This window comes from Engystomops pustulosus, chromosome 9 (genome assembly GCF_040894005.1).
Source record: "Engystomops pustulosus chromosome 9, aEngPut4.maternal, whole genome shotgun sequence".
Lineage (NCBI taxonomy): Eukaryota > Metazoa > Chordata > Amphibia > Anura > Leptodactylidae > Engystomops > Engystomops pustulosus.
In genome coordinates this window covers 99,895,624-99,911,886 of record NC_092419.1, presented here as the reverse complement: position 1 = coordinate 99,911,886, position 16,263 = coordinate 99,895,624, and the positions used below count along the sequence as shown (strand labels likewise).

General features: G+C 45.6%; 1 protein-coding gene across 1 annotated transcript; it reads right to left on the bottom strand.

The window, feature by feature from the left end:
• Nucleotides 1-1,459: 1,459 nt before the first annotated feature.
• Nucleotides 1,460-15,924, bottom strand: LOC140077432 (uncharacterized). Its single transcript, XM_072124634.1, has 7 exons — nt 15,380-15,924; nt 15,189-15,293; nt 14,283-14,807; nt 13,389-13,568; nt 6,220-6,705; nt 5,282-5,944; nt 1,460-4,623 (listed from the first exon to the last, which is right to left on the bottom strand). Exons 1-7 carry the CDS (start codon nt 15,540-15,542, stop codon nt 1,721-1,723), a joined length of 5,025 nt encoding a protein of 1,674 aa, XP_071980735.1. The 5' UTR covers nt 15,543-15,924; the 3' UTR covers nt 1,460-1,720.
• Between the last annotated feature and the right edge of the window lie 339 nt (nt 15,925-16,263).

Sequence of the window (16,263 nt, the reverse complement as noted above, 5' to 3'; positions counted from 1 at the left end):
GAAAAAGGTGAAATTTTTCCCATTAAAAGACTTTCCAGGCCAAATATATACAACATCACTTGCACCAAACACCTGAAAGCTACTGATTAATATCAGAATCTAATCAATAGCTGCCAGGAGCTCCCCCTAGTGGTGGCCGATCACAGCCCAAATATATTATGTATTATTCCTATGCTCTAGGGATGTGTTATTATACTGATGGGGGCATCAATCCCCTCAGTCATTAGAAGCGCAGGGTCACCTCTCCGGACAGTAAATAATGAGGAGTAATTCCAGAGCATATCTATACTTCCTCTTTCATCTATTTGTGCCTTCCTGACCACCGTACATTTGCATACTTAGAGTCATGTGTGACGCTGACACTTACATTACTAACCTTGTACTGTAAAGAAGCAACCAATCACAAGACCGCTGGTTGCTACGGGCGGCGGCACAGACTCGATAATCGTAACTTTGTTGTAATTTCCTGTAATGAGCCTGAAAGCTACAATGTAATAACACACAGAGAGAAGCGTTACATGACAATTATTCTGGATTATCAACCAGTATCAGCAATTAAGAAGCCGCTTCAGGGGATTCAACGAGAAGCTTAATGAAGTTTTTAATAATTTGTGAAATTTTCTAAAAGTTTCTGGGTTTATTTAAAGACCAAATCCAAATGTAACACACAGAACGATCGGGAATATTATTACCTAGAAATTCTGTACTTATTCAAGTAACGGTTTCATTCTTGGTGTCTCCATAGTAACAGACTACAAACAAACCCTGCAATAATCTCCCCTTCCATCTGTGTGCTACATCTTACTATGAAAAGAACCGATACATGGGGGTGACACCAGACTACACAGGGTCTGCTAGTAGTCTGTTACCATGGAGAAACGGATGTGTTGCGGATAGTCCATTCCAGTCTGAGGGACTGTTCACATGTGGTGGCACTATTACACATTGCACTGATTTTGCCACAAATGGAGGAGAAATGTTTTGGAATACAAGATAATTTATCAAATTACATAAAACCAAAATAAATTCATTAAACCACCAACAAAAAGCCGCTGCAGTATTCTGCTCCCATGTGTGAACGTGCCGTCCTCATCACTGCACCCCCCATGACCCCGTATAGCGGCTATATGTTATAGCAGGAGGTGCTGGGTATAATATGGACCGTCTGATCCCCTGTTACTATACAAGCACCAGAAGCCCGAAATTTTCTTTTTCCTAATCATTTACTGCATGTAAGAAAATCCTGCACAACAATGCAAACCCCGGGAGCGACTCCGCCGTATACATAGACACAGCAGAGGGGACGCATGTATTTTTCTTACTCCTATTTTGTGAGTTTATATTGGGGATGATGTAGGGGGATCGGCCATGACATTTTGTACAGTTTCTATGTAAAGAAAGTATTACAAAAATAAAGATGCTGCATGCAGCCGTATTACTAAGTGTCGCCGTTTGTGGGTCACATTATTTGGGGGAAAGATTTTGCAGCCCTTACCTTCAGCGGACAGTCCAGAGCCAGGACATTAGGAGAGCAGGTCTGTCACATCGTGAGGAGAAAACATACATAAAGAGATATAAATAGCGCAGTATTTCCAGGTCAGGTGACCTGCACGTAGAGGTCGCTCACCTTATCCCTGGTGAGACATACCACAAAATCGCTAAAAGACAAAGTTATCTAGACTGAAAGCTCAATAAGGAACATGCAGAGGATTTAGGTGTCCTAATCAGAGGTGTAATCTTTGGGAAGTTCCAGACTCTTCTTCAGGGTATACATGACGTGCAGGACGGCCAGCTCTTCATCTGCTCTTAGTTCTCCCTTACTCGGAGGAGTGTATGAGTTATTTGGGTTAGAGGACAGTAATTTGGGCTCCTCAGCCGCTTCTTCCATGGTTTCTGAGATTTCGGTGCTGCCTATAAACCCTCCGGATACTTTACAGAACTGTAGATTGGATAAGACCCGGATATCATCTATAGACCTGTCCTCTTCCAGGTCTGGACCTCTGTAAGGTTCTTGAGATGTTTTTAGCTTTGGGCCTCTGGCATACAAGTAGCTGAGGTATTGGATGGCGTCCGTCATCTTTGGGGTCTCCTCCGGATTATGAGATGTGACATTTGGGTGATTTGAGGTCATGGATAGCAGATGGGATAGATTTTTTACTTCTGCGCCATCCATGGAAGCATCTTCTTCTAAGGATGAGGCGTTCGATGTGTTACCACCTTCTGGACATAGATGCTTTACTGATACTGGAAACACAGATTGGAAAGGTCTTCTCAAAAGTTTGGTTGATATGTAATCTTTAAGGTCCTGCCTGATGTCTCGGAGGCGGGGAGCAATGTTATCAGTCTTGTTGGTTTTATTGGCTTCCAGTTTTGTGTTTTTCCTGACCTGTCTGGTCACATCTTTACTTCTTGGCCACTTTGAGCGTAGGCTGGACTGGACTGTGTGGTCTTCAGGGTAGGAAAGGTGCGATTCTTTCATTCTGTCCTCATTTATGACACATTCATCTTCTTGTGGATTGTCCTTCAGTTGTTCTTGACTGCATATCCATGGATCTACAGGTTCACACTGGTCATGGATATGACTATAATGCGGCACATCTCGATGACCAGTATGGCATCCGGTCAGTGTATCATTGTGTCTTATCTTATGGATGACTGGATCTTCTCCGGTTCCACAAATATTCTCTTGGTTTTCCATTGATGGATATTTACTTTCATGAACTTCAGGTGGAGAACCCTTGACCCTTGCGCCAAGAAAAGAAGTCACATCAATTGCAGGGTCTTCCAGTTCTTGGAAATCTTCTCTTTGACCATTGGAGACCATCAACAACTGATAACAACCAGCATCTCCCAGTTGATCATGATCAATTGTGTCATCAGAACTTTCTTCTCCACATTGTTCCGAGTTGCTGGTGGTCTTTTCATCAAAATTAGAGGTTTGCGGTAGATCCGTATGATCTGAGGATTGATGGTTTGTCTGTACTGTATCGGTCATCTGTAACCCTGTATTTATTTCCAGCGTGTCTTCCCATTCGCTGCCTGTATAAAGGGTTTTATCGCTCATGACCTTTTCCATATCGTTGCCAGTAGATTCTTCATGACTTGGGTTCTTATATTCGAGGAGATGTTGGAAGGTTCCTGTATCTGTATCACATGCACTGAAGTCACTGTTGGTCGCTTTGTGTCCATTATGTGACACGGTGGAGTCGTCATAGTCCTCTTTATACTGAGGAGCAGTCGAATTCTCCAGGATATCAAATTTTGAGGACAAGCTTATGGTACTTGATCGTTTTAAAATCTGTGCCGTGTCCGGCCATTCTGACATCTCATCGCCGTCATGTACGGAGGTGGAATAAGAAGCAGAAGGTGTAAGTTGGGTTTCGACATTGTGGGTAATATATGAAAAGGCACTGGGGTCACCTCCTTGCTCCTTATTAAACAATGGGGACTCTTGTATTAGGGTTTTCATGGCTTTGACTTGACTGGTGCTGAATGTAGTTACATCTGACGGGATGGTCAAGGTGTTTCTCACATCTCTGACCTCACCTAGAGTTGTTGTGTCCAAGTCAAGTTTGACCATTTCTCTGTTATAGTTTGGGTTTTTATCTGGACTTTCAAGCATCACGTAAAGGACGGGACAACTTTTAGCTTTTGCTTTCTGGTTACTTCTTAGCTTTTCTGGTTTTACAGGACTGGATTCTCTTAAAGTTTTATCCTGTGATGGTAAATGTGGATTATACTGAAGGCCGTTGTCCTGGTGGCTTCTATGTATTACAAGAGCTTCAGACTGGACATCAATGGGTGGAAGACCAATGTCATTTGGAGAAGGAACTTCATGAAACATATTAACATCTGGGATACCTGGAGGTTTCTCGCACAACTTTTCATTTATAAGGACACTTTGTGCTTGGCCATCGATGGCTGGAATGTCAAGGTTCAACAATGGATTATCTTGTAATTGACTTTGTGCTGTTGTATCATCATTAAGGACTGGCAGATGAAGGTCACTAGATGACACTTCAGATTGGATTTCAGTTCTCAATGGACTCTCAGTTTGCGGGTCAATATTGGGCAGTTCTTCAGTACCGGACTGTAGGACTTGTTGGTCTTCTCTCAACGTTTCTCCACGTGGAGCACTGATGTCTGGAAGAGGTGGACTCTTGCGATCATAGTTTACGAGATCCTGTGCCCGGGAGCTTTTGCATGATTCTACATCTTGTTCTGACCCACTTCTTGCCAAGTCCCCAGTTATAACTTCACTTCCACTTCCTGTATTGATGAAACCCTCAGGACCCATAATAATGATTGGCAAATCTGTCTTAGATGGTGAAACTTCTGCCAGTCCTTCATTGTTTACGACGTCTGCTGGTGCTGGAAGGTCAATGACTGGAAGGTCTGGATAATGTACTGATGCATCTCCAGATGTCTTCTCTCTGCCATTGTCCTCTTTACCCACCTCTGGATGGGTTTGAGGTGTAAAGGCAGAAATAGACCTGGTATTATGGTTACCAAACATTCCTAGATCTGGCAAACTGACACAAGTCTTCTTGGAAGAAATTGCAGGATTTGTCGGTATTTGGTCTTCAGAGAATTTGGAGCACAAAATAGGGAATGATGTTCTCTCTACAGGGTACAAAAAGAAAACATTTCATGTTAAAATCCAGTTCCTCAAAATTTACACCTGTTCTCCCTTACTAAAGGAAGAAGGGGTCTTAAAAATGGGAATTAAAACACATCTTATTTTATGTATGAAAAACTGAAAAACCTTGATATTGAACATTCACTTCATGCAGCTAACCCCCAAACACGGCCCCATTGTATCAGGGTGACTACAGATCACTATGATGATGGGGGTCCGGGTCCCTGCACACTTTTCCCTCTAGTAACGCGGCCATGTAGATTAGTGGTTCTCAACCTGTGGGTCGTGACCCCAGCAGGGGTCGCCTAAGGCCTTTCGAGCCGCGATTTTATTGTGTTTTTACTGCAAATCGCATGGTTTGGGGGTCACCGCAACTATTAACTATTGAGTAACTATTGAGTAACTATTGAGTAACTATTGAGTAACTATTGAGTAACTATTGCGGGGTCACAGCATTGCAAAGGTTGAGAACCACTGATGTAGATAAACAGGATACAGGAGCTGTATAAGGACTTACTGCACATAGAGAAAGGTTTCTGAACGTTACCCTGATCTACCATCTCCATGGATGCTTTTCCGTGTCTTTGCCGTTTTTTCTCTGTGAGAGCTGGACAAAAAGATTGCGTGTAATTCGGCCATTACCTTGGAGAAGCTCTTCGTCAGGAGGCGGCTCTTGCTTTGCTTCCTCTGTAGCTCGCGGTCCTTTCTCTGAGGTTTTCAGTCGTCTCAGGACAGTCGATGCCGTCTGACACGGCTTCAACTCATCACAACAATTTTTATGGTATTTCCAAAGCTTGTCCAGTGCTGATGAGCTTCTCTCACACGGTTTGGTGGTCTTATTCTTACTTGATGGCCCTTTGTGTTGAGCATCTTCACCTCTGGATCCAGGTTTGGGATCTGTGGCTTTCTGCAGGGTTTGGTCATGGTGTTGTGGCTTCTCCCCAGGTTGCGGGTCCATATGATAGACACCGGGTGACTTGGAGCCTCCTCCCTTGTTGTCCTCCTGATCTGTACGAGAAGTTTCTTCATGTCCTTCAGCAGGTTCTCCTTTCAGTTCTTCCTTTCCTACAAATTCACAGTTTTCCTGTTTAGAAACATTAGAGTTCTCTGAAGGATCCAGACAAAGCTTGTGTTGTGCGGCGCAGAACGTGCTCCACGTCTTACATTTCTGACCTAGCGATGTACAATTTACGGTATTACCAGACACACAAGGTTCAGGCAATGGGTCATGTCCTTCAATTTTGCATTTCTTGATATTGGACAAGGTCTTTGGGTCGATATCAGTTTCAAAATAAGTTAGGAGCCCTGTAAAAATACGAGAAATAAACAAACAATGTAAAATGTACAATACTTCCCCTAAAGTGATAGATATATCCGGCTCTGTTCACACTAGTGTCACAGTGTCAAGTCCTTATGCAGGAATTAGAGGAGATCTTGATACAAATGTGAACATCTCTCTGTACTAGTAACACAAGTAATGGAGAATTCCCATCTAGTAATGGATATGATCAATGGGGTTTAAGCATCAGTGAGGAGGGTAAAGGAGCTGCTATTACGATTATTATAGGGGTCGCACTCACCGGTTTCCCCGGTCTCATCCAGGTTTCCGTACAAACTGGAGATGTTCCGTCCTCCTCCATGTCTGTATCTCTCCCCTGCTGCCCCTATATCCTGTATATACTGGGGTGATGATGGGGTAACAGGGTCTGCAGCAGATCGCACTTGACTATTACCAGACGTCTTATAGGCGTTCAGTACTGTCGCTGCCACGGAGGAAACCAGCGGCTCCGATTGACTGCTCCGCAGATCTGAGAGGAGGGTTCTCCCCGAGTCCTTCCCATGGTCGCTTTGCATTGTGGATGTGATCTCAGGATCTGGATGCAAGGAGCCGATCTCCAGGACATGGCTGCCCAGCCCTCCATTAAGGGGGTAGTGCGGTTCGGCACAGGTGTCCGATCTCTGGTGGAGGGGATGGTCGGGTTCGGCCATGTTGGTGACTTTATTCTTGCAGCGGCTGGTCAGGATACAGATGATCAGCCACATGCTCAAGGAGAAGAAGACGCCCCCTATAGGATACAAGGAGAGATGGGAGATAGTGACCACAAAGTGTCATGCTGCTGGGCACATGGGGACCGGGTGTCAGCCATGACGGCTCTATCCCGAGGATCAAAGAAATACAACAAAATGGAAATGTGTTCCCCAGTCTACAGATTATGAGGGTCCCCACTGATAACGGAGCAGGAAGCAGACAGCGCTGGTGCGTGTAGTGGTCAAACTACACAGAGGACGGCGCTGTCTGCTTCCTGCTCCACTCTCTGCATCAGTGGCTGAGAACATCTGATGTAAATGTCACCATCTCATACACAATTTGTTATTAATAAAAAGTTTATTGAAAAAAAAGATGATACAGAGAAATAACTAGTAAAATCACAGACATAATTATATAGTATGTACATGATACACAGATCTAACCACTTACCCAGCTATAAGTCATATCATATGTAACCTACTACCAGTTATCATACAGAATATAACTCGGGGGATAGTACAGCCACCAGGAGAACAGCAATCTCCTCCTGCCAGCAGATAGGACACTATGTACAATGTGCCCAGCCCCTCCTGCTCTATAACATGCTGCCTGCAGATAGGACACTATGTACAATCTGCTCAGGTCCTCCTGCTCTATAACATGCTGCCTGCAGATAGGACACTATGTACAATGTGCTCAGCCCCTCCTGCTCTATAACATGCTGCCTGCAGATAGGACACTATGTACAATGTGCTCAGCTCCTCCTGCTCTATAACATGCTGCTGACAGATAGGACACTATGTACAATCTGCTCAGCTCCTCCTGCTCTATAACATGCTGCCTGCAGATAGGACACTATGTACAATGTGCCCAGCTCCTCCTGCTCTACAACATGCTGCTGACAGATAGGCCACTATGTACAATGTGCCCAGATCCTCCTGTTCTATAACATACTGCCTGCAGATAGGACACTATGTACAATGTGCCCAGATCCTCCTGTTCTATAACATACTGCCTGCAGATAGGACACTATGTACAATGTGCCCAGATCCTCCTGTTCTATAACATACTGCCTGCAGATCGGACACTATGTACAATCTCCTCAGCTCCTCCTGCTCTATAACATACTGCCTGCAGATAGGACACTATGTACAATGTGCCCAGCTCCTCCTGTTCTATAACATACTGCCTGCAGATCGGACACTATGTACAATGTGCCCAGATCCTCCTGTTCTATAACATACTGCCTGCAGATAGGACACTATGTACAATGTGCCCAGCTCCTCCTGTTCTATAACATACTGCCTGCAGATCGGACACTATGTACAATGTGCCCATATCCTCCTGTTCTATAACATACTGCCTGCAGATAGGACACTATGTACAATGTGCCCAGCTCCTCCTGTTCTATAACATACTGCCTGCAGATCGGACACTATGTACAATGTGCCCAGATCCTCCTGCTCTACAACATGCTGCTGACAGATAGGACACTATGTACAATCTGCTCAGCTCCTCCTGCTCTATAACATGCTGCTGACAGATAGGACACTATGTACAATGTGCCCAGATCCTCCTGTTCTATAACATGCTGCCTGCAGATAGGACACTCTGTACAATGTGCCCAGATCCTCCTGCTCTATAACATGCTGCTGACAGATAGGACACTATGTACAATGTGCCCAGCTCCTCCTGTTCTATAACATACTGCCTGCAGATCGGACACTATGTACAATGTGCCCAGATCCTCCTGCTCTACAACATGCTGCTGACAGATAGGACACTATGTACAATCTGCTCAGCTCCTCCTGCTCTATAACATGCTGCTGACAGATAGGACACTATGTACAATGTGCCCAGATCCTCCTGTTCTATAACATGCTGCCTGCAGATAGGACACTCTGTACAATGTGCCCAGATCCTCCTGCTCTATAACATGCTGCTGACAGATAGGACACTATGTACAATGTGCCCAGATCCTCCTGTTCTATAACATAAAAATAAAACAAGATTTTGGAAACTAAAGATCAGGCTAGTTGTTCAGAAATGACGGCGCAATGAGAGAAGGGAAGGAATGGGAGTCCAGTATTCCTTATAGTCACAAATTGTCTAAGAAGCTTTTCCCTCTGCATCAACGTCTTTCAGGTATTCAATGTAGATGTGGGACAGTACCTTAAATCTGGTAAGCGATGTAATAACAAGGTAAGATCATCAGGTTCTCCATGTGTCACTGGCTCTGCGATGTTCACGTGGATCCCATGTTTCCACTTGCGGTATGCAGCGGGCGGCTGTGTGAGTTACTATTTCCTCCAGATGGAAACTCGATCGCAGCGCTTTTGGTTCCGCTTTACTCCGTAGTGGTCCGTATAGGAAAGAAAGGGATACGGAAAAATAGTGCAGCAGAGCTTCTATTTAGTGAAGAAAATGTTTTAATATTATACTCACATATATAGATAAAAAAAAGGCCTTAAAAATAAATTGTGGTGCACGTTCGGCGTCAATACCCGACTCGAGTTTCGCCAGTAGCGGCTTCTTCCGGGGTGGCCGTCGTGCACAAGTTAGGATTTTTTTATAGTTACCTATACCACAGAGGAAGGGTGTGGTATAGGTAACTATAAAAAAAAATCCTAACTTGTGCACGACGGCCACCCCGGAAGAAGCCGCTGTTTTTTATCTATATATGTGAGTATAATATTAAAACATTTTCTTCACTAAATAGAAGCTCTGCTGCACTATTTTTCCGTATCCCTTTCTTTCCTATACGGACCACTACGGAGTAAAGCGGAAACAAAAGCGCTGCAATCGAGTTTCCATCTGGAGGAAATAGTAACTCACACAGCCGCCCGCTGCATACCGCAAGTGGAAACATGGGATCCACGTGAACATCGCAGAGCCAGTGACACATGGAGAACCTGATGATCTTACCTTGTTATTACATCGCTTACCAGATTTAAGGTACTGTCCCACATCTACATTGAATACCTGAAAGACGTTGATGCAGAGGGAAAAGCTTCTTAGACAATTTGTTCTATAACATGATGCCTGCAGATACGACAATATAGACAATTTGCTCAGCTTGTCCGGTCTATGTATACAGTGTCCAATCTTCAGGCAGCACAATATAGAGCAGGAGGGCTTGAGCACATTATACATAGTATCCTATCTGCAGGCAGCCGGTTATGGAGCAGGAGGAGCTGAGCAGATTGTACATAGTGTCCTATCTGCAGGCAGCCGGTTATGGAGCAGGAGGAGCTGAGCAGATTGTACATAGTGTCCTATCTGCAGGCAGCCGGTTATGGAGCAGGAGGAGCTGAGCAGATTGTACATAGTGTCCTATCTGCAGGCAGCCGGTTATGGAGCAGGAGGAGCTGAGCAGATTGTACATAGTGTCCTATCTGCAGGCAGCCGGTTATGGAGCAGGAGGAGCTGAGCAGATTGTACATAGTGTCCTATCTGCAGGCAGCCGGTTATGGAGCAGGAGGAGCTGAGCAGATTGTACATAGTGTCCTATCTGCAGGCAGCCGGTTATGGAGCAGGAGGAGCTGAGCAGATTCTACATAGTGTCCTATCTGCAGGCAGCATGTTATAGAGTTGGAGGAGCTGAGCAGATTCTACATAGTGTCCTATCTGCAGGCATCTAGTTATAGAGCAGCAGGAGCAGATTAACATACTACCTGCAGATAGGACACCATGTATATTGTGCTGGAGGAGTTGAGCACATTTTCCTGCTCAATACCATGCTACCTGCAGATAGGGCACCATGTTTATAGATATGGAGGAGCTGAGCACATTATACATAGGCGGTCATTTAACTTAGTCTGATGCGCCTTTTTTTAGTGACTTTTTGAGCGCATTGGGACATTTGTGCCTTTTTTCACCAGTTCGCCGGAGCTCTCAGTTTGTGCCTAATTTGTCTTGTTTCCAGATGTCTGTGCCCTATTTAAAGAGGACCTGTCACTCATAAATTTGGCACTAGGAGTAAGCAGCTCCTTGTGCTTAAACAAATGCTTAGAATGATAGCATGATAGAATGATAGAGTGTTAGAATGATAGCGTTATGGGAAACCTCTGATAACGCTGTCTAACACTGCAGCGGAGTATAATGTAAACGTTGGACCGCTCGCCAAGCTGTCCGGTGTATTCATGAGGGGGTGGTCCGAGGTGCTGCATCTTCCCGGGCAGTCACCGCCACTAAACCCGCCCACAATCTTGCCCAGGAAGAGGCAGCACCTCGGACCACCCCCTCATGAATACACCGGACAGCTTGGCGAGCGGTCCAACGTTTACATTGTACTCCACCACAGTGTTAACGCTATCATTCTAACACTGCGGCATTCGTTTAAGCACTAGGCGCTTCTTACTTTAGTAAGCAGCTCCTAGTGCCGAATTTATGAGTGACAGGTCCTATCTAACATTTATTTCCATCTATAAGGGCGCAAATAATTGTCAAATCACTCCATTGCCTTTTCTAAGCATGGTCAGGACTGGTGTGTTAAGACAAATCAGGTGCTAAAAATAGACTCACAAAAGGTTTAGAGAGGGGGGGGGGAATAAGATAAATGACCCCCATAGTGTCCTATCTGCAGGCAGCATGTTTTAGAGCAGGAGGAGCTGAGCAGATTGTACGTAGTGTCCTATCTGCAGGCAGCATGTTATAGAGCAGCAGGAGCTGAGCAGATTAACATGACTGAATCTACAAGTTGCTCAGCTCCCCCTGCTGTATAACATGATGCCTGCAGATAGGTCCCTATGCACATTACTCATACCAGCTCTGATATATTATTTGGCGGATTGTTAGTAAATTTATCCTAAATTAAATTTTAATTTACTATTTTGCAGATAAATCGTTTGGTTAATTCCACACATCAATATCATATCTACATTGCACTCATAGGTCTGTGAACATTATTTTGGATGGTAATTAATCTCCATGAAAACCCTGCACCCGAAACCAGAAGTGGGACCTCCTGCCTTACATCAGCGCAGTGGAAAAGCAAAAATTAAAATCCATAAAATCTCCCAAAATAATGAAAATCCTTTGTATGTTGATCATACACCTTCTTTCATCACAGGGCTTGTCCAGGATGATAATCCGATGTCTCCATTCTTCCAAGAAGAGCGGCTGCCAGCCTGCAGGTTACATGGGGTATTTCAGGAGCAGAGATGCAGTACCAGACACGACCTGTGGGTACTAGTGGCGCTGTTCCTGGAAGAAGGAACCATACTTTTCTCATTGTGGACATCCCTACATAACTGTCCATGCTCTTAGGGGTGTGGAGATGTCTTGCTGGACATGCGCTGCTGATGGCTCTGCCTCCACCTCTCCCTGGTCCAGCGTCCGTGGTTCTCCACCACCTCATGTAACAGATCTATGAAGTTATATTCGTTATTCTCCAGTAGCTGCTCGTCGTCTGGCGTTCTCCGCAGCTCGGACCCTTCCCTCTTTGCTCCGGTCTCCGGTGTCGCGCCTTTGCTCCTCGGGACACGTCTACTATTACCGGACCTCTGATAAATATTCCGGGTCGCATTACGTGACAGCCGCTCCGTTACCTTGCTCTGTGTAGGGTCGCCCAATGCCAGGTCCTTGATCTCCATCTTTCCTGGAGACCCTCGGCTCTTTCTGGACACCTGAATGGCCTCCGGGTGACCACCACGATCCGGTCTGTGATAGGTCTTACATTTTTCTTGAGCCTTATAGGAGCCTCCAGGCCTTGGAGAAACATTGAGGGTCTTTAGAAAGTCTTCATAAGAAGTTCTGGGTTCCTTCTTGTACATGACATTGGGCCAGGACATTGTCCGTCTCATGATCCGAGGCTTGGAAGGAGTCTTCTGGATGGGGATGGTGGTGACGGTGGAGTCTTCTCGAGTTGTGTTCATACATAAGTAGACCAGAGGTTCGTCAGTATTGGTGGCGGATCTTCTGGAGGGGTCATCGGACGTTACTACTGATGTGCGGGTGGAAGTATCTTCCATTGTACAGGAGTCCATATTGGATGAGGGCACAGGACGGACCTTCCCCTGCAGGGCGTTATAGTACCACGTCTCCATGTTTCCTTCGGAGTTCTCCTTTAGATTCCGTCCGTCTATAAGGATCTTATCACGTTCCATCTTTTTACTATCCCCTCTTTGCTTCCCGTTTGAAGGGCTAAACTCTGCCTGCAGTAATATGGCCGCTGCTGACTTGGCCCGTCCAAGTGCCAGGGGATTCTGACCCGTCGATACAGTCCTGATGCCCCTCAGGTTTTGGTTCATAAAGACGACATCTCCAAACACTGGAGGAGATCTTCTGGCGAGTCTAGGGGCGGCCTCGCCTTTCCCTCTTTTGTCTGGTTGTACTTGTTTTTGATCTTGTTTTTTCTTCCATAGGAGTAAAATCAGCAAAATGAACACAAAAAGTGCTGAAATAAAATAGACAATAATTTTGTTTTGGAATACAACGTAGCGTCAGTCTGTACAGATCATATAATCAATGGGAGCAATCATCTGCAGAGCAGCAGTGTCTAGTAGTAGGGATCATGTTCCTGCATATAAGCCGTGTCTGCTGGTATAGGACTGATGGAGATCAGAGGTCCAAAGCCTGAGGCTGCACTACCGAGACGTGTCCCATTGTCATTTCTGCCAGGTGCAGTGTTATATGGATCCACATTATTGTACACTATAGATCATATACAGCAGCTATACATAGTACCCAGAGCTAATGCACATAAGAGGTGGTACTCACCTAATACTACGAAAAGCACCGGTAACACAACTTTCTGGAAAACCGCTTGTGATGGAGGCGGCAGAGCGGCCACGGAGCAATTCATCTCAGATACGTTCCAGACCAGGACTCCTATCATGTCCGCTGGATAGTGGCACGTCACCGAGGAGGGGTCGGCCAGCCTGGACGTATTCATCAGCTCTGCAACAAGAACAAGGGAAGGAGGTTAGTCCTAAGAAGATTTAGGGACACAGTGGGTGGAGGCCCCATCTATGTGCTGCATTGAGCTCTGGCTGCTGTAGACTCGTGGTGCAGCAATCACCACTGACAAGGAAGAGGGTGTGAGTTGGACCCCCGACTTATTATTTATGACAGACTTATAAGGACCCCAGTGATAACTTTCCAGAGCCCTTGTAATTGTATAAAGGGTCCTGAATGGTAATAATATTTTAGGCGACTCTGGCGAGCGCTTAAAATATTTACAAAAACCCCACAGCTGCAGGATCTCTTCATAAAACAGAAAATAAAGTATTATCCTCATCCTAAAGAAAGTTCCCCACACCAGGGGCGATAATCTGGCTGTCGTCAAATGTGTTCTTTTCAATGGAGGATAAGACATGCCCTGGGCTTCTGCTTACCTGTTGTGCATTCAGTCGTAACCACTGAGCCAGGGGATTGGCTCAGTGATCATGTGCACAATTTGGCGTCGCCCATTCTGGTCCCATGTCACGGCTAGACGATAAGGGGCTCTACTGACAGATTATTCAGTTTCTACACAGATTTTTTGAATATCAGGAAACCCCTTTAAATGAATAATTAGTAAGTATTGCCCTTCAGGGGCAGGAGAAAGCTGTGTGACATCCCCTGCAGTAGCCATGACTTATTAGCAACTTATTAGGACAGAATACATCTTACCTTTAAGAAATAGAATGAAATCCTTATGTGCGCAGGAACAGTTCCACGGATTACCGCCCAGTCTTACGGAAGTGCCATTTAAAGGGCTCAGCGTCTGCCGGCGCAGTGACGAGATCTTATTGTATGACAAGTCCAGGGAAGCCATCTTGGACAAGCCCCAGAAGCTCTCGCTGTGGACGGAGGTGATGAGATTCCTGCTGAGATTGAGTCTCTCCAGGTTGGAGAATCCCTCCAGCATCCCCGGCCGGAGCTGTCCAATCCGGTTACTGGCCACGGTGAGATTCCTCAGGGTCGTCGGGTCATGGAACCAAGCGGGCGACAAGGAGCTCAGACTGTTATCCTGCAGCTCAATGTTACCGAGACCCCGAAACTCCTGAAACGCCCCCGATTCTACGGTGTGGATTTTGCTGCCCTTTAGGGTCAGACTCAGCACAGACTTTAGATTGGGGCTGGAGAAAACTGTGGAATTGATGCGTCCGACGTCTCTTTCTTCAAAGATGAGGATTTCTATACCTTCAATGTAATCTGGAAAGGTCACAGGGTCACAGGTTATATTTTGGAACAATGCAGAATAAAACAGCACCAAATACAAGTCTATTCCAACTCTATTTACTTAGAATGTACTATCGCTCTCTGTTATCAGCCACGTCCAGCAGAAACTGATCACAGACCATTCACGATGTGAATGTGTAATCATTACACTACTTACTCCATATAATGGGAATCGTTACTATGGGATCCCACAACAGAAAGTGGAGAACCCCTTTAAATATGCTTTTTAAAGAAAAGAGGGGGGGGGGGGGCTGCTACTTCCTCCAGTGTGACTGTGGTTGTCTGTAAGTCGGGTGTCCTTAAGTAGGGGACCGCCTGTATTACCAAGAATAAAATCTATACCCGGTCTTGTACCTGTCTGGAAATTCTTGCAGTAGCGGATCTTATCCCCGTAGGCCGTGGTACACGTGGCTCTGGAGCCCTGCAGCGATCCCCAGAGTACAAGCAGAGTAGCGCAGACTAGAAGTAGGTTAGGCAGAGCAGAAATTAGGGTCATATACATAAAAAGAACCAGAGACAGATCTATACATTGTAATGGAACGTACCATACATATTGCAGACTCTGGGATCGCCGCTACCAGCTGTATGGGAGAGACCTGCACAGGTTGAGGCTATGATGGTGACTAGAAGCAGGTTAGGACCTGAATAACACACCCCGGGGTCTCCCACATAGTTTCCTGGGGTAACGGATACAATCAGGATACACATGGCCGCTCAAGTGCTTTACATCCGTTGATACTGAGCACCACTGCTGCCCCCTGCCTGCAGGACCTGGAGCTGCTCTGATGTTACATCAGGTCCTACCTAATGCAAAAATAAATCTGAATTCACTACTAGATGAAGATACAAAGTGACTGAAGGAGTTAACCCCTGCACTGCTATCCGCTGGCTGCGGAGCTGGTGAAGCGTCCCCCAGTTTCATGTACAGACGTGCCCACGCAGCTTAATGTTTTACTACAAAATGCTCCTGCGGTGGTGGGTGACAACCACACTGCCCACGTGGGACGTCACCCAGCTTTCGCAGAAACGGATAATGCATATAGCATGCACCAAGGGAATGAAAGGGTTTAGACAAATGTGGCTACCCCTAAAAAGATCCCCACCACCTCCATGGTTCAGGATGGGGAGAGCATCATTTAGGGGCCTCAGTGTTCTACATAATGCATGGTCAGAGTTAGAACATTTATACGGTTACCTAATATCTGAATTTTACAGATTATTTTTCATTATTTCTTTTAATTTCTTTGGTGCCGCCTTGTAACTCCTGAGACATGGATTCCAGAGTTGCCGTTGCCTGGATTGTCCCTTTAAGGATAAGAACCAGTAACAGGTCAGGAGATAAGAGTAATGAGGGGGAACACATTATGCCATCAGATCACCCAGCAACACATAAACAGAAGACATGCCAGGTCACCCGGGCAGCGCTCAC

Excerpts from the sequence above, each read along its gene's own strand:
- LOC140077432 (XM_072124634.1), bottom strand. The coding sequence starts at position 15,542 with ATGTGTATCCTGATTGTATCCGTTACCCCAGGAAACTATGTGGGAGAC. Across the intron at positions 15,294-15,379 it reads CAGAGTCTGCAATATGTATG|TCTGCGCTACTCTGCTTGTA; the intron begins GTACGTTCCATT and ends ACCTACTTCTAG. Across the intron at positions 13,569-14,282 it reads TTTCATTCTATTTCTTAAAG|AGCTGATGAATACGTCCAGG; the intron begins GTAAGATGTATT and ends TTCTTGTTGCAG.